The sequence below is a fragment of the Oncorhynchus mykiss genome, chromosome 13 (genome assembly GCF_013265735.2).
Source record: "Oncorhynchus mykiss isolate Arlee chromosome 13, USDA_OmykA_1.1, whole genome shotgun sequence".
Taxonomy (NCBI): domain Eukaryota; kingdom Metazoa; phylum Chordata; class Actinopteri; order Salmoniformes; family Salmonidae; genus Oncorhynchus; species Oncorhynchus mykiss.
Genome location: NC_048577.1, coordinates 53,035,930 through 53,062,555, shown reverse-complemented (window position 1 = coordinate 53,062,555; position 26,626 = coordinate 53,035,930). Strand labels below are relative to the sequence as shown.

Genomic DNA, 26,626 nt, shown 5'->3' with positions numbered 1-26,626 from the left:
ATGCTAAAACACCTGCTAAATCCTGCATGCTAAAACACCTGCTAAACCTACATGCTAAAACACCTGCTAAATCCTGCATGCTAAAACACCTGCTAAATCCTGCATGCTAAAACACCTGCTAAAACCTACATGCTAAAATACCTGCTAAAACCTGCATGCTAAAACACCTGCTAAATCCTGCATGCTAAAACACCTGCTAAAACCTGCATGATAAAACACCTGCTAAAACCTGCATGATAAAACACCTGCTAAAACCTGCATGATAAAACACCTGCTAAAACACCTGCTAAATCCTGCATGCTAAAACACCTGCTAAAACCTGCATGATAAAACACCTGCTAAAACCTGCATGCTAAAACACCTGCTAAAACCTGCATGATAAAACACCTGCTAAAACCTGCATGATAAAACACCTGCTAAAACCTGCATGCTAAAACACCTGCTAAAACCTGCATGCTAAAACACCTGCTAAAACCTGCATGCTAAAACACCTGCTAAAACCTGCATGATAAAACACCTGCTAAAACCTGCATGATAAAACACCTGCTAAAACCTGCATGCTAAAACACCTGCTAAAACCTGCATGATAAAACACCTGCTAAAACCTGCATGCTAAAACACCTGCTAAAACCTGCATGATAAAACACCTGCTAAAACCTGCATGCTAAAACACCTGCTAAAACCTGCAAGCTAAAACACCTGCTAAAACCTGCATGATAAAACACCTGCTAAAACCTGCATGATAAAACACCTGCTAAAACCTGCATGATAAAACACCTGCTAAAACCTGCATGCTAAAACACCTGCTAAAACCTGCATGATAAAACACCTGCTAAAACCTGCATGATAAAACACCTGCTAAATCCTGCATGATAAAACACCTGCTAAAACCTGCATGATAAAACACCTGCTAAATCCTGCATGCTAAAACACCTGCTAAATCCTGCATGCTAAAACACCTGCTAAATCCTGCATGCTAAAACACCTGCTAAAACCTACATGCTAAAATACCTGCTAAAACCTGCATGCTAAAACACCTGCTAAATCCTGCATGCTAAAACACCTGCTAAAACCTGCATGATAAAACACCTGCTAAAACCTGCATGATAAAACACCTGCTAAAACCTGCATGATAAAACACCTGCTAAAACACCTGCTAAATCCTGCATGCTAAAACACCTGCTAAAACCTGCATGATAAAACACCTGCTAAAACCTGCATGCTAAAACACCTGCTAAAACCTGCATGATAAAACACCTGCTAAAACCTGCATGATAAAACACCTGCTAAAACCTGCATGATAAAACACCTGCTAAAACCTGCATGATAAAACACCTGCTAAAACCTGCATGCTAAAACACCTGCTAAAACCTGCATGATAAAACACCTGCTAAAACCTGCATGCTAAAACACCTGCTAAAACCTGCATGATAAAACACCTGCTAAAACCTGCATGCTAAAACACCTGCTAAAACCTGCAAGCTAAAACACCTGCTAAAACCTGCATGCTAAAACACCTGCTAAAACCTGCAAGCTAAAACACCTGCTAAAACCTGCATGATAAAACACCTGCTAAAACCTGCATGATAAAACACCTGCTAAAACCTGCATGATAAAACACCTGCTAAAACCTGCATGCTAAAACACCTGCTAAAACCTGCATGATAAAACACCTGCTAAAACCTGCATGATAAAACACCTGCTAAAACCTGCATGCTAAAACACCTGCTAAAACCTGCATGGTAAAACACCTGCTAAAACCTGCATGATAAAACACCTGCTAAAACCTGCATGCTAAAACACCTGCTAAAACCTGCATGCTAAAACACCTGCTAAAACCTGCATGCTAAAACACCTGCTAAAACCTGCATGCTAAAACACCTGCTAAAACCTACATGATAAAACACCTGCTAAAACCTGCATGATAAAACACCTGCTAAAACCTGCATGCTAAAACACCTGCTAAAACCTGCATGCTAAAACACCTGCTAAAACCTGCATGCTAAAACACCTGCTAAAACCTGCATGCTAAAACACCTGCTAAAACCTGCATGCTAAAACACCTGCTAAAACCTGCATGATAAAACACCTGCTAAAACCTGCATGCTAAAACACCTGCTAAAACCTGCATGCTAAAACACCTGCTAAAACCTGCATGATAAAACACCTGCTAAAACCTGCAAGCTAAAACACCTGCTAAAACCTGCATGCTTATGGGTACAGATTGAATATGCTTTGCTATTTTATATTAACATTATTATAATGTCAACCAAACTAAATTAAAAGTGTAGGCCTACCTGTTTATTATTTCGGCAGGTTTGAACTCGGTCTTTAAAATGAGAGAGACTTTGAAGTATGTTTCATCTAAATTCCACAAGGTTAAAATAATTACAAAACCAAGACAGGATTAGATAAATGATTTCAAAATTGCATAACAGACTGGCCTATTACAAAATGTCCCGCTTTGTGTTTGATATTCTCTTTGATGCAGCAGACAGAAGATAAACAATGATGTAAAAGCACTGCTACAAAACTCTCGAGTTAAAAACAAACCTGATTATCGACTCTGCATGGGCCCTAGCTGCATCCAACTCTTCAACTGTGTGACATTTATTAGAAGGACGCGGCAAATTCTGTCCCTCTGCAGTTTTTATCTGCTAAACAATAACATTTGAATTTTTAGGGTCCCTTTAAATTGCGTGCCGGCGAGGTCTGCCGTAACTCTGTAATTCAATCTAAGCACTTCATGGGACTGCCTGAAAGAAATATGGTATGTCTGTGGAGAGAGAGAGAATGAGAGAGGGGGAGGGGTGACAAGCCAGACAACAGCACCTCAAACAAAACAACATTAGCACTGCATCTCATAAGATCATTTGTTTAACATTTGCATGTTAATAAGGATGCTTACTGCCGTGTAAGCCTTTTGCTTTATCATTCTGTGATAGTAACTGCTGTTTTAGATGTATATATAAGATGATGATATTTAAGCTTCACTGAACCCTCCCTGTGTGAAATTTAAGTAATGTTACAGAACACTTCAAAGGTGAGGTTGTTTCATGTTTTTGGTCTTTACAGAATATCTGTTTCACACATTTACACTTCCTACAATGTCATGGGTTGGATATCTTTAACCAGCTGTGAGCGTTGTCAATAGCCAGAGATCAGATACTATGAACATTCACCACTAATAACTATAATGAAATCCATCTAACATATGAAACCAACATATTCAGCAAATAATCCCACATATCTATCACTCTCAGTTTCCTTTTCATAGGTACTCTTACTAATGACTTCACCTCAGAGAGGAAGGGCGAAAGGGAGATATGGAGAGAGGGAGAGCGGAAGAAAGAGAGGGAGGGGGCAAATTTAGTCCAGAGGGATAAAATCTCATCAGCTTGTCCATATTCAACACAAACTATTAACACACTCCCTGCTTTTAAACCACACTCCCTCGCCCCCTCACAATACCTGCTACAGAGGGCTGGATCCCTCCAGTCTACTCAACACCACACAGGATGGGGAGAGAAAGAAAGAGCGAGAGAGAGAGAAAGAGCGAGAGAGTGAAAGGGAGAGAGAGAGAGAGATACAGAGAGAGAGATACAGAGAGAGAGATACAGAGAGAGATACAGAGAGAGAGAGAGATACACAGAGAGATACAGAGAGAGAGATACAGAGAGAGAGAGAGATACAGAGAGAGATACAGAGAGAGAGATACAGAGAGAGAAATACAGAGAGAGAGCTACAGAGAGAGAGATACAGAGAGAGAGATACAGAGAGAGAGATACAGAGAGAGAGATACAGAGAGAGAAATACAGAGAGAGAGCTACAGAGAGAGAGATACAGAGAGAGAGATACACAGAGAGAGAAAGAGCGAGAGAGTGAAAGAGAGAGAGAGAGAGAGAGATACAGAGAGAGAGATACAGAGAGAGAGCGATACACAGAGAGATACAGAGAGAGATACAGAGAGATACACAGAGAGAGAAAGAGCGAGAGAGTGAAAGAGAGAGAGAGAGAGAGATACAGAGAGAGAGATACAGAGAGAGAGCGATACACAGAGAGATACAGAGAGAGAGATACAGAGAGAGAAATACAGAGAGAGAGCTACAGAGAGAGAGATACAGAGAGCGAGAGAGCACCAGAAAAACCAGGTGCCTAGGACGGCAAGTTCAAAGCGTCATGACCAACATCAGCTCATTCACAGGCCTATTGAACTGGAGAAAACTGGTTGGGTTGTATAGAACGCTAGATTATACCACCTTTACAAAACTAAAATCAAATCAGGGAAGGAGAGAGAGAGAGAGAGAGGGAGAGAGAGAGGGGAAGTGAGAGAGAATCAGAACACATTTTGGTTTCTGTTCAAATCTCCTCAGGGTTGTGGATCAACAGCCATTTCCTGATCTTATTTAGTCCTCTGTTACTCAGTTTGTCTGCTGGTTCTTTTGTTGTGCTGCTTCTATAATCTTCGTTTATCTATGTCTCTGGTGTCGCTGGTTAAATCCCAGGGCTCCTCAAATGGCCTTGACGGATGACAGCAGTGGTTTTCCATAAGCAGCCTTGACGCGAGGGCACGTGTGTGTGTGTGTTGGGCCTCAGGTGTGTGGAAGTGTGAGCTTTTTGTCAAGGTTTCTCACAGCTGTGATCAAGTACTTAGTCTGGGAGAATGAGAGAGAGAGAGAGAGAGGGTAGGAAAAATATAAATATTTAATTAATTGAAATATCCCCCAAATACTCCTTCAACTCAAAGAACATGTTCACCATATAACATACGATAAATAAACTAAACAGGCCACCAGCTCCAAAACTCAGAAAAGGATATGAGTATAAAATAAGAACTTAGACAGCCATGCCATTGGAGATGACTTGGTAACCCATTGTAGATCATGAGGATCCAAGGGAATACACAGTAGCACTTTATCAGCAATTTACTCATTCTCATTCCTCATTCTACCTAACCTGTCTCCACCAGAGATGGAGGAAAGACAAAACACCTTAATTCCTCATTCTACCTAACCTGTCTCCACCAGAGATGGAGGAAAGACAAAACACCTTAATTCCTCATTCTACCTAACCTGTCTCCACCAGAGATGGAGGAAAGACAAAACACCTTCATTCCTCATTCTACCTGTCTCCACCAGAGATGGAGGAAAGACAAAACACCTTAATTCCTCATTCTACCTAACCTGTCTCCACCAGAGATGGAGGAAAGACAAAACACCTTCATTCCTCATTCTACCTAACCTGTCTCCACCAGAGATGGAGGAAAGACAAAACACCTTCATTCCTCATTCTACCTAACCTGTCTCCACCAGAGATGGAGGAAAGACAAAACACCTTCATTCCTCATTCTACCTGTCTCCACCAGAGATGGAGGAAAGACAAAACACCTTAATTCCTCATTCTACCTAACCTGTCTCCACCAGAGATGGAGGAAAGACAAAACACCTTCATTCCTCATTCTACCTAACCTGTCTCCACCAGAGATGGAGGAAAGACAAAACACCTTCATTCCTCATTCTACCTAACCTGTCTCCACCAGAGATGGAGGAAAGACAAAACACCTTCATTCCTCATTCTACCTAACCTGTCTCCACCAGAGATGGAGGAAAGACAAAACACCTTAATTCCTCATTCTACCTAACCTGTCTCCACCAGAGATGGAGGAAAGACAAAACACCTTAATTCCTCATTCTACCTAACCTGTCTCCACCAGAGATGGAGGAAAGACAAAACACCTTAATTCCTCATTCTACCTAACCTGTCTCCACCAGAGATGGAGGAAAGACAAAACACCTTAATTCCTCATTCTACCTAACCTGTCTCCACCAGAGATGGAGGAAAGACAAAACACCTTAATTCCTCATTCTACCTAACCTGTCTCCACCAGAGATGGAGGAAAGACAAAACACCTTCATTCCTCATTCTACCTGTCTCCACCAGAGATGGAGGAAAGACAAAACACCTTAATTCCTCATTCTACCTAACCTGTCTCCACCAGAGATGGAAGAAAGACAAAACACCTTCATTCCTCATTCTACCTAACCTGTCTCCACCAGAGATGGAGGAAAGACAAAACACCTTCATTCCTCATTCTACCTAACCTGTCTCCACCAGAGATGGAGGAAAGACAAAACACCTTCATTCCTCATTCTACCTAACCTGTCTCCACCAGAGATGGAGGAAAGACAAAACACCTTAATTCCTCATTCTACCTAACCTGTCTCCACCAGAGATGGAGGAAAGACAAAACACCTTAATTCCTCATTCTACCTAACCTGTCTCCACCAGAGATGGAGGAAAGACAAAACACCTTAATTCCTCATTCTACCTAACCTGTCTCCACCAGAGATGGAGGAAAGACAAAACACCTTAATTCCTCATTCTACCTAACCTGTCTCCACCAGAGATGGAGGAAAGACAAAACACCTTAATTCCTCATTCTACCTAACCTGTCTCCACCAGAGATGGAGGAAAGAGAAAATGTTCCCTGCTCTGAAAAGAAGTCTGCCATCATCCACTTTCATCAAGTCCAACGTCGAAGCCGGGACAAAATCACTTTGATTTAAAGTCAGAGAGGAGAGCTCTCTGGGGGGGGGGGGGGGGTGAATGAGAATGAAAAGACTCAGGTCCTTTTTTTCCCTTTTCCCTTTCCTGTACTCATTATAGGTTTTCTGAAGCGGAGATACTTTGGCCTGTATGATTAAAATCTTGAAGACATAGTGCATTTTATAAAACCAATGATAGGCTCCGACAGACCGTTGTAGAAGTGCGTCCAACCTTGCCGTTCGCAGAGAAAAATCTATCAAACACTTGAGTTTATGGAGATTGAAGTTGTCTGTCTAATGCCCTGAGCTTTGCAGAGCTCTTCACTGACCTTCAATCAATCAATCAATCAAATTTATTTTATATAGCCCTTCGTACATCAGCTGATATCTCAAAGTGCTGTACAGAAACCCAGCCTAAAACCCCAAACAGCAAGCAATGCAGGTGAAGAAGCACGGTGGCTAGGAAAAACTCCCTAGAAAGGCCAAAACCTAGGAAGAAACCTAGAGAGGAACCAGGCTATGTGGGGTGGCCAGTCCTCTTCTGGCTGTGCCGGGTGGAGATTATAACAAAACATGGTCAAGATGTTCAAATGTTCATAAATGACCAGCATGGTCGAATAATAATAAGGCAGAACAGTTGAAACTGGAGCAGCAGCACAGCCAGGTGGACTGGGGACAGCAAGGAGTCATCATGTCAGGTATTCCTGGGGCATGGTCCTAGGGCTCAGGTCCTCCGAGAGAGAGAAAGAAAGAGAGAATTAGAGAGAGCATATGTGGGATGGCCAGTCCTCTTCTGGCTGTGCCGGGTGGAGATTATAACAGAACATGGCCAAGATGTTCAAATGTTCATAAATGATCAGCATGGTCGAATAATAATAAGGCAGAACAGTTGAAACTGGAGCAGCAGCACAGCCAGGTGGACTGGGGACAGCAAGGAGTCATCATGTCAGGTAGTCCTGGGGCATGGTCCTAGGGCTCAGGTCCTCCGAGAGAGAGAAAGAGAGAAGGAGAGAATTAGAGAACGCACACTTAGATTCACACAGGACACCGAATAGGACAGGAGAAGTACTCCAGATATAACAAACTGACCCTAGCCCCCCGACACATAAACTACTGCAGCATAAATACTGGAGGCTGAGACAGGAGGGGTCAGGAGACACTGTGGCCCACTCCGAGGACACCCCCGGACAGGGCCAAACAGGAAGGATATAACCCCACCCACTTGGTCTTGTTTTACCTGGGATTAGTCTCTTTCAACAGCCTCTGTGTCTAGGATTCTGGATATGGCATGGAAGGCTACCTTGAGGTCAATGCCCTTGACCTGTGAACTTTGGTCTGGCATTGAGAGTAGCAGAGCAATGAGACAGAACTACAACAAGCCTCGAACTCTCAGTCTCGAGGGGAGATTTAAGCAATGGCAACAGGCCATGTGAAGATGGAAAACACACACACACACACACACACACACACACACACACACACACACACACACACACACACACACACACACACACACACACACACACACACACACACACACACCCTGCTGTGACATTTGAAGAACAGAGGCATGAGGGAAGGATAGGGAGGTTTGAGGGGTTGGTGGGCTGGTGGGGGGTTAACAACACCTCAGAGTTTAATGTGCTCTTGCAACACAAGCTCAGTCAGGCCCTAAAAGGGACAATGGTGCAGTTTTAAAGCAGTTTTTTGTAAGTCTACACATTTTGCCATGGGATAGAGAGAACATTTAGCAATTTTATAACATATTTCATGCAATTCTACTCATTTTGCCATGGAGCGTAGAGAAAGTTGTGCAATTTTAAAGCTAATTTCCTGAAATTCATTTTTGCCATTACTTATAATGCCATGTTAAAATTATATCTGAGTGAGAGTGGGTAACAAAAGCAACGGGGCCCCCCTGGATGTCAGGGCCCCTGGACACGTGCCCTTTATGCCCGGTCGGTAATTCGGCCATGATTACCCCTAGCGGCTGTGGGCCCTAAGCGACCGCTTATGGCGCTTATACCTGGAGCCGGCCCTGCAGTCAGGCAATGCTAACATCCTGTTGTCTTTCACTCTCTATCGCTCATTCTCCCCTTGATCCAAGATGGCGTAGCAGTAGGACGTTTGTGTATACCGTGTCTTATCCCGTGTAAATAGCCAGTATTTTTCGTACATATCTTAATCTCACTTTCTATCTACGAACTAAATATATTTTCCTGCAACCCGCCTCACCCAATGTGGTACGGATCTGCTATTTTTATTCCTTATAACTGGAACTTCCATCAGGAGCTAGCCAGCTAACTAGCTACTAGTCTTTGTTAGCCATGGCTAGCGGTCTTCACCTTTTTCTCGGTCACCAGCCAGCCTTAGCTCGGACAACACCTGCCAGTCTGCACAGCCCGATATTAACCCAGAGCATATTAGACTGCTTCTCTCTACCACATCACCGGATTCCTGCCACTCTAGATCATTACACCGGGTCATTAGCTAACGCCTCTGTTCCGAAGCGAGCACCAGCTAGCCTTGAGCTAGCCACAAGCTAGGCCCATATACCAGCTAATTCTAGGGCTACAATACCTCCTTTGCCAATTGGCCTGGACCCTTTATTGTCAACACGGAGACCCGCCGATCCATCACGACTGGACTGCCGACGTGATCGCCCGATGGGGTCTCAACAGGCTATTCTGTTACGATGTCGCCGAAGAACCATCTACTAGCCCAGGCCTGCTAACTTTTCTGAACGCTGTGTCCCCTGCTCGCCTATTGTAGTAGTGACTACCGAACGGGACCCTGACTCACCTATTGCTGCTCTTTTGACCCTATGATCACTCGGCTACACAGCTGATGCCCCCTGGACTGTTTCAATAACACGGTACCGAACTCAGGTCCCGTTTGTACCTAACTGACCCGCTCTGCCCATTCATCACCATTTACCTGTTGTTGTCTTAGCTCTCCTGATCAACACCTATGATTGGTTTATGCCTCTCTCCAATGTAAATATGCCTTGTCTACTGCTGTCTTGGCTAGTTCTTATTGTTTTATTTCACTGTAGAGCCCTCAGTCCCATTCAACATGTCGTAGATAGCTCTTTTGTCCCACCCCACACAAAAGCGGAGACCTCATCTGGCTTAACTTGTGCCTCCAGAGACGAAACCTCTCTCATCGTCACTCAACGCCTAGGTTTACATCCACTGTACTCACATCCTACCATACCATTGTCTGTACATTATGCCCTGAATCTATTCTACCACGCCCAGAAATCTGCTCCTTTTATTCTCTGTCCCCAACGCACGGGACAACCAGTTCTCATAGCCTTTAGCCGTACCTTTATCCTACTCCTCCTGTTCCTCTGGTGATGTAGAGGTTAACCCAGGCCCTGCAGCCCCCAGTTCCACTCCTATTCCCCAGGCGCTATCATTTGTTGACTTTTGTAACCGTAAAAGCCTTGGTTTCATGCATGTTAACATCAGGAGCCTTCTCCATACATTTATTTTATTCACTGCTTTAGCACACTCCGCCAACCCTGATGTCCTAGCCGTGTCTGAATCCTGGCTCAGGAAGGCAACCAACAATTTAGAAATGTCCATCCCAAACTACAACATTTTCCGCCAAGATATAACTGCCAAAGAGGTTGGAGTTGCAATCTACTGCAGAGGTAGTCTGCAGAGTTCTGTCATGTTATCCAGGTCTGTGCCCAAACAGTTCGAGCTTCTACTTTTAAAAATCCACCTTTCCAGAAATAAGTCTCTCACTGTTGCCACTTGTTATAGACCCCCCTCAGCCCCCATCTGTGCCCTGGAAACCATATGTGAATTAATTGCCCCCCATTTATCTTCAGAGTTTTTACTGTTAGGTGACCTAAACTGGGATATGCTTAACACCCCAGCCACCCTACAATCTAAGCTAGATGCCCTCAATCTCACACAAATTATCAAGGAACCTACCAGGTACAACCCTAAATCCGTAAACAAGGGCACTCTCATAGATATCATCCTGACCAACCTGCCCTCTAAATACACCTCTGATGTCTTCAACCAGGATCTCAGCGATCACAGCCTCATTGCCTGTGTCCGTAATGGGTCCACGGTCAAACAAGCACCCCACATCACTGTCAAACACTCCCTAAAACACTTCAGCGAGCAGGCCTTTCTAATCAACCTGGCCCGGGTATCCTGGAAGGATATTGACCTCATTCCGTCAGTAGAGGATGCCTGGTTATTCTTTAAAAGTGCTTTCCTCACCATCTTAAATAAGCATTCTCCATTCAAAAAATGTAGAACTAAGAACAGCCCTTGGTTCACTCCAGACTTGACTGCCCTTGACCAGCACAAAAACATCCTGTGGCGTACTGCAATAGCATCAAATAGCCCCTGCGATATGCAACATTTCAGGGAAGTTAGGAACCAAATACACAGGCAGTTAGGAAAGCAAAGGCTAACCTTTTCAAACAGAAATTTGCATCCTGTAGCACAAACTCCAAAAAGTTCTGGGACACTGTAAAGTCCATGGAGAATAAGAGCACCTCCTCCCAGCTACACACTGCACTGAGGCTAGGAAACACTGTCACTACCGATAATCTATGATAATCGAGAATTTCAATTAGCATTTTTCTACGGCTGGCCATGCTTTCCACCTGGCTACCCCTACCCCGGTCAACAGCACTGTGCCCCCCACAGCAAATTGCCCAAGCCTCCCCCATTTCTCCTTCACTCAAATCCAGATAGTTGATGTTCTGAAAGAGCTGCAAAATCTGGACCCCTACAAATCTGCTGGACTAGACAATCTGGACCCCCTCTTTCTAAAATTATCTGCCGCAATTGTTGCAACCCCTATTACTAGCCTGTTCAACCTCTCTTTCGTGTCATCTGATATCCCTAAAGATTGGAAAGCTGCCGCGGTTATCCCCCTCTTCAAAGAGGGAAACACTCTAGACCCGAACTGTTACAGTATATCTATCCTACCCTGCTTTTCTAAAGTCTTCCAAATCCAAGTAAGCAAACAGATCACCAACCATTTCGAATCCCACCGTACCATCTCCGGTATGCAATCTGGTTTCCAAACTGGTCATGGGTGCACCTCAGCCATGCTCAAGGTCCTAAACAATATCATAACCACCATCGATAAAAGACAATACTGTGCAGCTGTCTTCATCGACCTGGCCAAGGCTTTCGACTCTGTCAATCACAGCATTCTTATCGGCAGATTCAACAGCCTTGGTTTCTCAAATGACTGCCTCGCTTGGTTTACCAACTACTTCTCAGATAGAGTTCAGTGTGTCAAATCGAAGGGCCTGTTGTCCGGACCTCTGGAAACAGGCCCTTCGGACAGTAGATCTCCAGGAAGAGGGTTGGGCTGTAAACCCACAGGACGGTAGATCTCCAGGAAGAGGGTTGGGCAGCCCTGCTCTAGACCTGGTCAGATATGGTGTGTATGTATTCTACTTCCCCTGAATCAAAGCAGTCACAAAGTGAGGTCACTATCTCAGACTAATATATTATAGCGACTGTACTAGCTAATACTTTTCTGCTGTTGTGTGCAGAACTGGAGCACGTCAGATTAAAACAGCAAGTCTGTTTTTGATAAGGATATTTGTATATGTGGTTACAATGTTTATCGCACTGATCGGGATAAGAACGGTGGGGGTGTGGCTATATATGCAAAATCTAAATTCCATGTAAGTGTGGCAAAGTCTGAAACTATTTGTAAACAGTTGGAATTTCTTGCTTTGAATATTAAGGTTTCAAAGGGCCTCTCTATAACTGTGATTGGCTGTTATAGACCCCCCTCTGCTCTCGGTGATGCATTTTCTTCTTTGACGCACCTTATGTCTAAACTTCTTTACAGTGAAATGATCTTGATTGGTGATCTCAACTGGTGTTGGTTAAAGCCGGTGTCTGATGATTTAAAAATGTTTTGTAATTCGATGAATCTTACCCAGTTGATTAACTCACCCACTCGCCCAATTCTTAAATGCCCAGATAAATCTACCCTGATTGATTTGATATTGACAAATGTTCCACATAAATATTCTGCGGTTGGTGTTTTTTGTAATGATTTAAGTGACCATTGTGCTGTTGTTGCTGTTAGAAATACTAAGGTTCCAAAGACAAACCCACGTTTTATTCGTAAGAGAAATGTTAAGCGTTTTAATGAGCAGGCTTTCTTTCATGATTTGCTTTATTTTGACTGGAGCAAGATTGAGCATATCCCTGATGTGGAAACTGCCTGGAAATTCTTTCATGATGGTTTTCCCCAAATTGTAAACAAACATGCCCCATTTCGCAGGTTCAGGGTTAAAGGGCGGGATAATCCATGGTTTTCTTCTGAGCTGTCTTGTATTATTCGCGACCGTAATCTAGCCTGGGCTAAAGCAAGGAAATCATGTTCTGATGCTGATTGGCTTATTTTTAGGCAGTTACGAAACAAGTGTTATTTTCTTCTCAGGAAGGCCAAGTCTGAATATTTTATGTCTGTTACCACTGATAACCTGAATGACCCTAAAAAGTTTTGGAAGGCTATTAAGTATATGTCTGGTAACAGTAATGTTAATAAATTACCGTCATGTGTTTTGAAGGACTCTGTTGCTATATATGACAAAACTGAAATGCTGAATTGTTTCAATGAGCACTTTGTATCATCTGGTAGGCTGTTTGATTCAGTGTCCTCTGTCTCTGTACAGCCCTGTGTGGATGAACCAGTGAAAGCTGGTCAAACTTTTAGCTTTTTTGCCATTCTCAGTGCAGGTGATACACAAAGCCCTGAAATCCTTAAATCAGAGAAAGCCTGCAGGTCCTGATCTTTTGGATCCCTGCTTTTTAAATCTGGCAGCTGATTTCATAGCTGAACCACTTACATATCTGTTCAATCTAACCCTGGAATGTAATGAAATTCCAAAGATCTGCAAATCAGCATTTGTCCTACCACTTTTAAAAGGGGGAGATCCAACTCTTTTAAATAATTATAGGCCAATCTCAAAGCTGTCATCCCTGGTGAAAATACTTGAAACCCTTGTAAGTGAACAGCTAAAATAGTTTTTATTTACTAACTCTATTTTATCAATGTACCAATCAGGCTTCAGGAAGAAGAATAGCACAATTACAGCAGCCATGAAGGTTTTAAATTATATCACTGAAGCCCTTGACAAAAAACAGCACTGTGTCTCACTTTTTATTGATCTCTCTGGCTTTTGATACAGTAGATCATGCTATACTAAGGCAGAGATTGTCGAGTGAAGGTCTTTCGGAGCATGCAGTTGCATGGTTTGCTAACTATCTGTCTGATAGAACTCAGTGCACTCAATTTGACGGGCTTATGTCTGTTAAATTGTCTGTCTTGAATGGTGTGCCCCAAGGCTCTGTACTTGCTCCTCTCTTATTCACTATTTATATAAATTATTTAGACAAAAATGTCCAAAATGCACAACTTCATTTTAATGCTGATGATACTGTTATTTACTGTTGTGGCTCGTCTCTTACAAAAGCTTTCCAGAACATGCAAACTGCTTTTTATACTGTTCAACATACCTTGTGTCAATTGAAGCTTATCCTCAATACTGACAAAACTAAACTAATGGTGTTTTATAATGCAAGAAATAGACCTCTGAACCTTTCACCTATTACTACCTGTCAGGGCAAGGAGATTGAGGTTGTAACCTCATAAATATCTTGGAATTTTAATTGATGACGGCCTCTCTTTTAAATTGCATATTCAACAACTTACAAAACAATTGAAGCTGAAATTGGGATTTTATTTTAGGAATAGGCCTGTTTTTCTTTTGAAGCCAGGAGGCTAGTGTCAGCTACATTTATGCCTTTACTAGACTATGGGGATATTTTATATATGAATGCTTCCGCTCAGTGTTTGAGATCAATTGACACTCTTTACCATGGCACTGAGATTTATTTAAAACTACAAAACCCTTACGCACCACTGCACTTTGTATACCAGGGTTGGCTGGCCTTCTCTAGTCACTCGTAGGCTCAGTTTATTTCCAAAGCCATTTTGGATTTACTACCTTTTTATTTGTGCATTTTTATTGTTCATAAATGTGGTGGGTACTCTCTTCGTTCGCTGGACTTTATCCTGCTAACTGTTCCAAATGTCCGAACTGAATTTGGTAAAAGGGCTTTTATGTACTCTGCGCCATCGTCTTGGAACACCTTACAAAACGTTTTTAAACTGGAAGAACTTGTCCCGATTGGTGTTTTTAAATCACTGATGAAGGATTTTGAGGCTGATTCCCTGACCTGTCAATGTTTTTAATTTGCTGTTTTATACTCTTGTGAATTCAATGGTTTTTACTAGATTATTTGTAGTTTTTCATGTTGTCTTTCTGTATTTTTTTTGTAATGACTTGGTGCTGCCTATCTTGCCCAGGGCGCTCTTGAAAAAGACATTTTAATCTCAATGAGCCCTTCCTGGTTAAATAAAGGTTAAAAAAATTCAGGGAAATGCTTCCTGTCAATACTAGTTTCTCTCTGAACCCTGCACATGTGGAAAAGTCCATGGCCCACTGTGTGATATTTTGTGGATCTTCATTGGCTTGTTCATTCCCTTCACATTCCATGATACAATATCAATTGTATCTGTGGATCTATCATGTAAAATTTAAGTTTTGATTGGTTGTATGCTTTTAGTCTCAACAAACTGCATGTTTTTTAGGTGTTGTCATTATTGTTGATAACATAGCATACATTAAAAATTATGTACAGATTTATATTGTAGGTTACACACCTCAACACCAGGCACTGTCCATTGCAGCATGTTGTGTGTTAAAGTACTGTACCATCTCACTGGTTATTCCTCTGTTGACATATGTACACTTTATTCTCTAGTGGTTTGATCTCTCGACCCAGAGTTCTAAATTACCTCGTGTTCATCTGATCCAATGGCAGCCCAGCTCTCTCCTGATTGGTCTCCGGAAAGTCAGAAATGTATTCTGTTAGTGGCTGTTAGTTCAGAAGGCAGAAAAACTCCACAATGACATTATTGTTTTCTCAGAAAAAGGACATGATACAACAGGCTACAATTATACTGTGGTGAGATAAGAACTACTATGACATCATGTACTCAGGGCAAACACATAAGAACATTTATTGCTGTGCCGTTAGGCTTACCTTTGATGCCATAGTCATTGACTTAGAGATTTATCTGGTCATTTATGAGAACATCTTTGAAGCTAAAACAGCCCTTCAAGGTCACGTTATGGTTCCTGTCAACCCACACGCTCATGTTTTACACCTGGAGGTTGAGGTCGCCCCTAACCACAGATCTAGAATCAGATTACCCAACCCTTTATTCTAACCTTAAAGATTAAGGGGATGAACTAATATCTGACCTTGTATCAGTGGTTAGGGGCAGCTTCTACCTATTCCCACCACCATTAACCAAGACGGTCCAGGTGTGGACTATAATAATAAAGTGGCATCTCCTGAAGTTACAGTAACAGACAACCCATAGCAATAATCACTCACTGATATCCCACATGTTCCAAACATGTTAAAGACAATCACCAGTGATTCAATTAAATTTCAATGAAGTTCATTAAACAGGTCAAACCGAACTTTGCTCATCACCTCAATGAGAACCCTCCCCCCAAAAAACCCCACCAGGGATACAAAAGTGTATTCTAGGTCAGGCTAAGATGGCCACTTCATCTCAGATGTACTGAGTGGCATACCAAAAGGTTGGGAAAAGATGCAATGTTTATTCATCGTTACAGTGACAGCTTGATATCAAAACTAGGGTTTGCTACTACAGATGTGTGTTAGAGAGAGAGATAGAGGGGGTGAGTGAATTGCGTATCTTTTAAACAAGGAGAAGCATCCTATTGCAATCCCATAACCATGCTAAGGAACATTGATGTGTCAATAATTAGATATGTCATCATGTATTGGTATGACACTCAAATTAAAGCTTTCAAAAAGATCAGCAATGTTTTTTCATCTTGGTGTTAGCATAGGAGGCTAAGCTAAGCGACAACGTTCCCTGTTCGTCCCGGGAATGTCTGTGATTAGGAAATGTTCTCCTGTGCTGCGAAATTATGGCCCTTCCCTCCTTTGGTCTTCATTTGGGATTCCAAAATCCAAAATTCCAGGAGGAACCGAAATTCCCAAAGTTACGTGTCCCCAAGGGAACTTTTTCTTCAGCGCACAGAGCTTATTTACATTTTTTTGCTTGGTTGTTCTCTCCACACACTTTTAATAATAAAAATGATATATTTTTAACCCCACATTATAAAACTGAAAGCCACTTGCAGACAAATGGTTTTCGACAATAAGTTATACGAGAAATCGTACGGGTAAGGTATAGGTTAAGGACAAAGTCATGACAACACTGTCACGCTCCTATTCTGTATTCTAAAAAAATATTGGAATAGAAACCACTTTATAATTATCATCTCAACATTGACATCTTGATACACTTCGGTATATATATTAAAACTCTTGGGTAAAATGCAATAATTCCATCATGCAGGCAAACCGCCTCCATCTTCTAGGAGGTTCTATTGGTCTGGAATTCATATCTCGGATATATTCTTCCTTTCTTACTTTGGCAAAGTGACAAAGAGAAAGAAGTGACAGGTTTGAATTTCACACACCTTCCATTGTGAAGCAACTGTATGCAGGTGTGAAGTTTTCATCTCCCAGAGTGAATGGTGCTCGTCTCGTCTCCTCAGGTTGTTTGTCTCAAGAGGGTCAGTGTCTTTGACAGAGATGCTTTGCTACTGTGAGTGGATATAGCAGGCTGTCCTGTCTCTCTCATTCACTCCCTGTCCTTCTCTCTGAGTGAGTGACGTTGGGATAAAAGAGCCTATTTCACAAACTGTTGCATGCAGGAGTGGGATCTTAGTATGGTCTCTATCTCTCTGTCTCTCTTTTTCCTGTTGTACTATCACACACACACACACCCACACCCACACACACACACACACACACACACACACACACACACACACACACACACTCCTTCGTGAAAAGTACCGATGGAGGGAAGGGGTTAGGTGATGGTGATGATAAGTTAACGCATGCTTTTGCTACCTAAGTCTCAGCTCTTCCACTATAACAACTCCTTCTCAGGTGACCTCTACACTACCTCTGTTCAACCTAGACCTCCTCACCCCTCTTCCACTCCACACACAAGGACCTGTAGCCTCCGTCTACCACAACAGATCTGGCTTCAGCCCTCCTACACCGTGACGTACATTCAGGCTCATTCTACACTGCAACGTACATACAGCCTCCTACTACACTGTGATTTACAGCCACACCGAAAAATAAATCAAATCTGTTGGCTTGATCAGCTCAGTTTTGTTAGATATTCTATTTTTGCATTTTAAACTTCTGTGAAGCCGAAGAAAAAATGAAAACAAACAGGAAAACAGGAACGACGTTCAGACAAAATGTTCTCGTTACATCTCTGTCTCAGCTTGTCTCTGGCTACATCTTCTATGTATATCTCCCTGATATGATGATGCAGCCCTCCTGGTCTGTCTCCACCTCTGGGGGTCCTTCTCCTCCACAGGGGTATGATGGGGGGTCCATCCCAGCCCCCCACACCCCCACCACAGGTGTCACACCTGTAATCCCCTTTAACCTTCCACCGTTTGATCTCTGACCCTCCACACCTGAACCACTGCCACAGGGTAGCACAAAATGGGACAGGGGGGGGGTCATAAACAAATATTTATAGAGCGAGAGGGAGGGGTTTGGTTATAGGAATTCACTGGATTACATCACACGTTGTCAAAAACGTCAAACTTCTCTCTGCCTGAGGGGGACGGAGAGGAACAGTAAGGGGTTGATGAATCCTAATAGGAGCTGTAGTAGACAACAAGGGATTCAGGCTTCATCTGTTTTTACTACAGGACCCTACTGTTGTTTGGCTTGAGCTTTTCCCCTTGAGGTCCGGCGCCTCTCCCAACTGTCCCTCCTCTCCTCTGCCTCCCCCACTCTCTCCCCAAGGGTTGGCCAGGAAGCCCTGGTGGTCCAACTCCAACCCTAGGATCTGTCTCCCCTCCCCCCTCCTCGCCCTCTGATTCAAGCTCCCAGTGCTGTTGCATTTCTTCACCCCCGGGGGTGCCAGGGAGGCGGGCGAGAGCAACGATGTGAGCGACAGACTGCTTAGCGTCTCCGACAAGTGTTCGCTGTTGCCCGCCTGGCTGGAGCCACACCCCCCGATAGACAAACTGATCCCGATGCCCAGGTCCTCCAGGTCACATGGAACGGGGTCCATGGAGTCTTCCCGGGTGTAGCCGGGGCTGATGCTACCCCTGCCGCTGCTCTGGCTCCGCTGGTGGCCCCGAGTGGCCTGGAGGGTGAGGGCAGGGCCTGACGAGGGGCTGGGCCGCGGTCTCAGAGTCTGGCCTGCTGGGCAGCTGGTGGGGTCCTCAGGGAGCAGGGGGCAGAGCAGGGGTAGAGGAGGGAGGGGGGACACCAGGTCTTGAGGGGGCGAAACACTGAAGCTGAGTCCTTCCTCTAGGGTGGTCTGGAGGCTGCCATCGGAGCTCCCCTTGGCCAGAGACGAGTCACTATGGGACGGGCACTGAGGGCAGAGCGAGAGGGGCAGGGTGGAGATGTGGAGTGAGATATTGTAATAAATAACAACATTAGAGTCAATGTTTGACTGACTACACTGTAGGCTGTGCAATGTGTACTGTACAGTCTGTTGGTTGCTCTGGTGGCAGTGTACAACACAAAAGGGTCATAACAGCACCAAACAGTGTGGCGGACACTCATTAAAGATAACAAGGGGGTGGACACATACATTTGCCAATCAGAGGGAAGCCTGAGGTTTGTATACATTTCTCGATCTAACATTAGACCCTACAGGAATGACATTATTCAGTGTGTTGGTATCTGTTACATACAGTACATACAGTACATACAGTAGGCCTGGTCTTACCTGCGTGCAGAGCACCCGGCTGTGGGCTCCTTGGGAGCGCAGGGAGGACCAGGAGGCCGGGGAGGTGAGTCTGAGGCCCCGTGAGGGCCGCCCTACTCTGGCCCTGGGGGGCGCCGGCAGGGCCGCTGCTGCCACGGGGTGGAAGAACTCCGCTGGCAGACGGATAAGAGCAGGAGAACCAGAGGCACTGGCCGCCCCTACTCTTCCTCCTCCTCTTCCTCCCTCATCTGATCCTTCTCCTGCCTTAGTGCTACTGCAGGAGGTGCCACCTGGAGACAGAGAGAAAGGCTGTAAGGCAAATATACTATTCCATCTAGATCCCGAGTGAAACACCACATAAATACAATCCATTTAGCCTGTAGGGATAAACAGTCATTACTGATATTGATGATTAGACTGACAAAGACCATGCAAATAATGCACATCATTCCAGGGAGAGCAACATTGCCACTGTACTGTACTGTGATGTCTGATTCACTCTATTCATGGATTGCACATTGCATTACAATGCTGTTCTGAAGATTCTATTCAGGGCCTGGTTCCGACTGAATGTTTTACTTAATACATTGTCAATTGGAGCTAATGAAGATGAATGAAGATTTAGTCTAAAGTGCATTATAGTGGTTTGGAAACAAGATGGCATTTCAAAAGGAAGCAACTAATTAGTAGGAAAACCTGTTGTCATCATTATGATGTTGCCAGATTGACTTAAGATGCAGTATAACTTTAGATAACTAGCTAAAATTGCAGGGCCAGGACCGGATTTTAGCTAGCTAACGTCGCTAGCTAATGGCAACATTGCCATCTCTCTAAAGTACACTTTACGACATGATAATGATGGCAAAGATGTTTCCTACTAATTATTTGCCTTCTGTAGCAACGTCATAGTATTTCCAGGCCACTATAGTGTAATTTAGATTAAACAGTCATTAGGCCCCTTTCAGAATGACTGGGCATCATTCGACTTTCGGGCACCACTATGGCAGAGAGCGGCTTGAGAACGTTCATAACAATGTCATGATGCAACCGAGCGACGGAGGTGCAACCCATGAATACACTCTTCAAGAAATAAACAAACTGCTATCTAGAACCAAAAGGGTTCTTTCAGCTGTCCCCAAAGGAGAACCGTTTGAAGAACCCTTTTTGTTCCCAAGTAGTACATATTTGGTTCCAGGTAGAACCCTATTGGATTCCATGTAGAACACTTTCCCCACAGGGTTCTACATGGAACCCATATGAGTTCTACCTGGAACCAAAAACGGTTCTACCTGGAACCAAAGAGGGTTATCCTATTGGGACTAGAGGTCGACCGATTATGATTTTTCAATGCCGATACCGATTATTGGAAGACCAAAAAAACGATAGCGATTAATCGGCCGATTTTTTTAAATGTATTTGTAATAATGACAATTACAACAATACTGAATGAACACTTATTTTAACTTAATATAATACATCAATAAAATCAATTTAGCCTCAAGTAAATAATGAAACATGTTCAATTTGGTTTAAATCATGCAAAAACAAAGTGTTGGAGAAGAAAGTAAAAGTGCAATATGTGCCATGTAAGAAAGCTAACGTTTCAGTTCCTTGCTCAGAACATGAGAACATATGAAAGCTGGTGGTTCCTTTTAACATGAGTCTTCAATATTCCCAGGTAAGAAGTTTTGGGTTGTAGTTATTATAGGAATCATAGGACTATTTCCCTCTATACCATTTGTCTTTCATTAACCTTTGACTATTGGATGCTCTTATAGGCACTTTAGTATTGCCAGTGTAACAGTATAGCTTCCGTCCCTCTCCTCGCTCCTCCCTGGGCTCGAACCAGCAACACAACGACAATTAGCGCGCGCTAACTAGCTAGCCATTTCACTTCGGTTACACGGGCCTCATCTCGGAAGTTGATAAGCTTGAAGTCATAAACAGCGCAATGCTTGACGCACAACGAAGAGCTGCTGTCAAAACGCACAAAAGTGCTGTTTTAATGAATGTTTACGAGCCTGCTTCTGCCTACCACCACTCAGTCAGATACTTAGATACTTATATGCTCAGTCAGATTATATGCAACGCAGGACACGCTAGATAATATCTAGTAATATCATCAACCAGGTGTAGTTAACTAGTGATTATGAATGATTGTTTTTATAAGATAAGTTTAATGCTAGCTAGCAACTTACCTTGGCTTATTGTTGTGAAAACTTGAAATCGACCCTAATTAATCGGCCATTCCGATTAATCGGTCGACCTCTAATTGGGACAGCTGAAGACCCGTTTTGGATCCCTTTTTTCTAAGAGTGTAGGACCAACCTGCACTGTGATGGGCTGGCTATGTACAGCTCAGCTTAGCTCAGCTCAGTTCAAATCAAATAAACGTTTATTGGTTGCATACACCGATTTAAAGATTTTATTGCAGGTTTGGCTCAATAATGTGAAAACATAAGATATACTTTACAGTGCCTTGCAAAGGTATTCATCGCCCTTGGCATTTTCCCTATTTTGTTGCATTACAGCCTGTAATTTAAATTGATTTTATTTGGATTTACACAAAATAGTCAAAAGTGGTGAAAAAAAAGGTTGTTTCATTCTTTTTTAAATATTTTAAACAGAAAAGTGGTGCGTGCATATGTCTTCCCCCCTTTGCTATGAAACCCCTAAATAAGATCTGGTGCAACCAATTACCTTCAGAAGTCATTTAATTAGTTAAATAAAGTCCACCTGTGTGCAATCTAAGTGTCACATAATCTGTCACATGATCTCAGCATATCTCAGCACCTGTTCTGAAAGGCCTAGAGTCTGCAACAGCACTAAGCAAGGGGCAACACCAAGCAAGCGGCACAATGAAGACCAAGGAGCTTTCCAAACAGATCAAGGACAAAGTTGTAGAAGCACAGATCAGGGTTGGGTATAAAAAAATATCAGAAACTTTAAACATTCCACTGAGCACCATTAAACCCATTATTAAAAAATGGAAAGAATATGGCACCACAACAAACCTGCCAAGAGAGGGCCGCTCACAAACACTCACGGACCAGGCAAAGAGCGCATTAATCAGAGAGGCAACAAAGAGACCAAAGATAACCCTGAAGGATTTGCAAACTCCACAGCGGAGATTGGAGTACCTGTCCATAGGACCACTTTAAGCCATACACTCCACAGAGCTGGGCTTTATGGAAGAGTGGCCAAAAAAAGCCATTGCTTAAAGAAGAAATAAGCAAACATGTTTGGTGTTCGCCAAAAGGCATGTGGGAGGCTTCCCAAACATATGTAAGAAGGTACTCTGGTCAGATGAGACCAAAATTGAGCTTTTTGGCCATCAAGAAAAATGCTATGTCTGGCGCAAACCCAACACCTCATCACCCCGAGAACACCATCCCATGGAGGTGGCAGTATCATGCTGTGGGGATGTTTTTCATCGACAGGGACTGGGAAACTGGTCAGAATTGAGGGAATGATGGATGGCGCTAAATACAGGGAAATTCTTGAGGGAAACCTGTTTCAGTCTTCCAGAGATTTCAGACTGGGACAGAGGTTCACCTTCCAGCAGGACAATGACCCTAAGCATACTGATAAAGCAACACTCGAGTGGTTTAAGGGGAAACATTTAAATGGCCTTGTCAAAGCCTAGACCTCAATCCAATTGAGAACCTGTGGTATGACTTAAAGATTGCTGTACAGCGGAACCGATCCAACTTGAAGAAGCTGGAGCAGTTTTTCCTTGAAGAATGGGCAAAAATCCCAGTGGCTAGATGTGTAAAGCTTATAGAGACATACCCCAAGAGACTTGCAGCTGTAATTGCTGCAAAAGGTGACTCTGCAAAGTATTGACTTTGGGAGGGGTGAAAAGTTAATCACGCTCAAGTTTTCAGTTTTTTTGTCTAATTTCTTATATGTTTCACAATAAAACATATTTTGCATCTTCAAGGTGTTGCATGTTGTGTAAATCAAAAGATACAACCCCCCCAAAAATATATTTTAATTCCAGGTTGTAAGGCAACAAAATAGGAATAATTCCAAGGGTGGGTGAATACTTTTGCAAGCCATTGAATTAGTCCATATATATATATATATATATATATATATATATATATATATATATATATATATATATATATATATATATAATATGTATATATAAATATATATATATATATATGGACTAATTCAATGGCTGATATACACACACATATACAGCAATACACATTAGGCTGGAAAGGCTGGAGCAGAGGGTATGACTGGACTCACCAGGGCTGTGGTGGGATGGGGTCTTGTGTCTCTGATGGACCCCCACCTCCACCAGGAGTGGAGCCCCCTCCTCGGCTACTGAACTGTGGGCCCTGCAGTGCCTCGACCCCCCTGTCTGGGCCTGGGTCAAGGAGTCCCCTCTTCCGCCAGCCTCCTCTGAACCCTGGGAGTCACTGCCCCTCTCCTCCTGAGGGGAGAAAACACACATGTTGACACACACTGTACCTGTTTATGTTGTCTGTTATTATAATTAAATGTGGAGTGGGGCATAATAGGGTGCAGTACTGCACTTCATTATTACTGAAGGGAGTGCCGGCTAGCGTCCAAGCTCCTAGCCTGCTAGCATACACACTTAGTCTCTGAGGAAAAGAAGGAGTCTCTTTTATCTAGAGAGATTCTTTATCTGCAATGGACTTCCTGGTTCAGATAAAAGTGTAATAAAATACACGCTAAAAGTGATTCCCTAGGACCTTCATCTGGATATTACTATCAGCTATGAGCACTTCTGATTCAAATCCCTTCTAGATGACTGATTATGGCCCACATCAACCCTGGTAGCCATGTGTGCTATCTGGACACAGCCGGAAGGTCTCGGTCTCTCAATTCATTTCAATTTAAGGACTTTATTGGCATGAGAAACACATGTTAACATTGCCAAAGCAAGTGAACTAGATAATAAACAAAAGTGAAATAAACAATAAAAATTAACAGTACACATTACACTCACAAAAGTTCCAAAAGAATAAAGACATTACAAATGTCACATTATGTGCAAATAGTTAAAGTAGAAAAGGAAAAATAAATAAACATAAATATGGGTTGTATTTACAATGGTCTTTGTTCTGCACTGGTTGCCTTTTTCTTGTGGCAACAGGTCACGTATCTTGCTGCTGTGATGTCACACTGTGGTATTTCACCCAATAGATATAGGAGTTTATCAAAATTGGATTTGTTTTAAAAATTCTTTGTGGATCTGTGTAATCTGAGGGAAATATGTGTCTCTAATATGGTCATACATTTGGCGTGAGGTTAGGAAGTACAGCTCAGTTTCCACCTCATTTTGTGGGCAGTGTGCAACATAGCCTGTCTTCTCTTGAGAGCCAGGTCTGCCTTTCACAGCCTTTCTCAATAGCAAGGCTATGCTCACTGAGTCTGTACATTGTTAAAGCTTTCCTTAAGTTTGGGTCAGTCACAGCGGTCAGGTATTCTGCCACTGTGTATTCTTTGTTTAGGGCCAAATAGCATTCTAGTTTGCTCTGTTTTTTTGTTGTTAGTTCTTTCCAATGTGTCAAGTAATTATCTTTTTTTTCTGATTTGGTTGGGTCTAGTTATGTTGCTGTCCTGGGGCTCTGTTTGTGAACAGAGCCCCAGGACCAGTTTACTAAGGGAACTCTTCTCCGGGTTCATCTCGGTGATGCCTTTGTTATGGAAGGTTTGGGAATCGCTTCCTTTTAGTTGGTTGTAGAATTTAACAGCTCTTTTCTGATTTGGATCATTAGTTGGTTAAGGCCTACTTCTGTCTCTCGTGCTTGCTCGCACACACACACAAACAGCTAAGTCTTACTATTCTTGTGAGGCAAATTGAACCAATGAGCAGAGAATGAACCAGACCAGGAATCAGCGTCTTGGGAAAAACTTAAATACTTAACTTGAATAATGGAGAATGTAACGAAACAGAATTTTTTTTTACCAAAAACAACAAACACCAGCACTCGAAACTCACACAGGGGAAACATACAGGAAACTGAATTCAACAGAAAACACACCTCTCTTACAGGGGAAACAATCATGAAATAATAAGACACAGTCCAATAAAAGTCTCTAGACCGCCCTCTGGTGCCAGGAGGAACCATGACACATAAGTATAGTAAAATGTGTATAAAACACACAATCCCCCACACACTCCTACTAGCATCAAACAACTAGAGGGAAGGATAACGCACAGGGAGGGATGATAGGAAGATAGCGAGGGATGGGGCAGACAGAGGTGTAATTGCCGGAGGGGGGTAAAGGAAAGGGAGGAACGATGTAGTAGAGGAGAAAGAGGAAGATAGCCCTCACAGTCCAGAGGGGAGGCAGTGGACTGAATGGATTTCAATTCCTGAAGGTCTCTGTACAGGAGATTAGAGCTTCAGCAGGATTCAGGATGTATTCTTATGCCCCTGGAACTTTGTGCCATGCTTCCTTTATTGGAACGCAAGTATTCTTTCTGTACTGGAGACCAAGGGCACCCACTGTCCACCCCCTCTATCACCTCATCCTCAGACTTGGGTTCAACTAGTATTTAACATCTTATTTTCTAAAGTGCAGACCTTGTCTTATTGGTACTGCAGGATGGTTAAAGCATGCTCAAAACTATTTGAACCCAGGTCTGCTACCCAGTCCCACTTCTCAACCCCCTCCATTGTCCTCCAAAACCCCCTTCCCATTTATAACCCCTCCATCTCTACCTTTCCCTCCCGCACCAGCAGCTGGTGGACACTCTGGTCGTCCAGGCTGAGGTCATCAGGTAGGGCCGGAGACGAAGACTTGTCTGACATTTGGTCTGACCTCAGAGATGCCTGCTCTATCTCTGCCAGCCGGATCTGCTGTAGAGGGGGAGAGAGAGAGAGGAGGAGAGAAGGAGAGAGGGGGGAGAAGGAGCGAGAGAGAGGGAGAGAGAGAGAAGGGGGGAAAGAGAGAGAGAAGGGTGGGAGAGAGAGTGAGAGAGGGAGAGAGAGGGGGAGAGAGAGATTGAGAGGGGGAGAGAGAGGGGAAGAGAGACGGAGGTGGAAGGAGTGATGGAGAAAAAAAGGGGGAAAGGGAAAGTGAAGGAGAGAGAGAAAGTTATCTAAAACTAAGAGAGAGAATGGACACAAACCAGAGACAATTGAAATCCAATGGGGTGAGGGAGGGGCCGTTATATGAACATGTGCCTGTGGGTGAGTGAGACA

The 26,626-nt window shown here is 43.3% G+C and overlaps 1 protein-coding gene across 2 annotated transcripts in view; it reads right to left on the bottom strand.

Annotated features, from left to right (window-relative positions):
- Window positions 1-15,617: 15,617 nt before the first annotated feature.
- LOC110539012 (voltage-dependent T-type calcium channel subunit alpha-1I-like) overlaps window positions 15,618-26,626 on the bottom strand; it is a 139,043-nt gene continuing 128,034 nt past the window's right edge. Inside the window, exons 32-35 of one of the 2 annotated variants that reach the window (XM_036941471.1) lie at window positions 26,144-26,278; window positions 23,694-23,880; window positions 19,452-19,720; window positions 15,618-19,091 (exon numbers count right to left, since the gene is read on the bottom strand). In XM_036941471.1, the coding sequence (XP_036797366.1) occupies window positions 18,396-19,091; window positions 19,452-19,720; window positions 23,694-23,880; window positions 26,144-26,278 (1,287 nt within the window). In that variant the 3' untranslated portion in view covers window positions 15,618-18,395. Of the gene's footprint in view, window positions 19,092-19,451; window positions 19,721-23,693; window positions 23,881-26,143; window positions 26,282-26,626 lie in introns of both variants that reach the window. The other variant, XM_036941470.1, reaches the window with a different exon arrangement.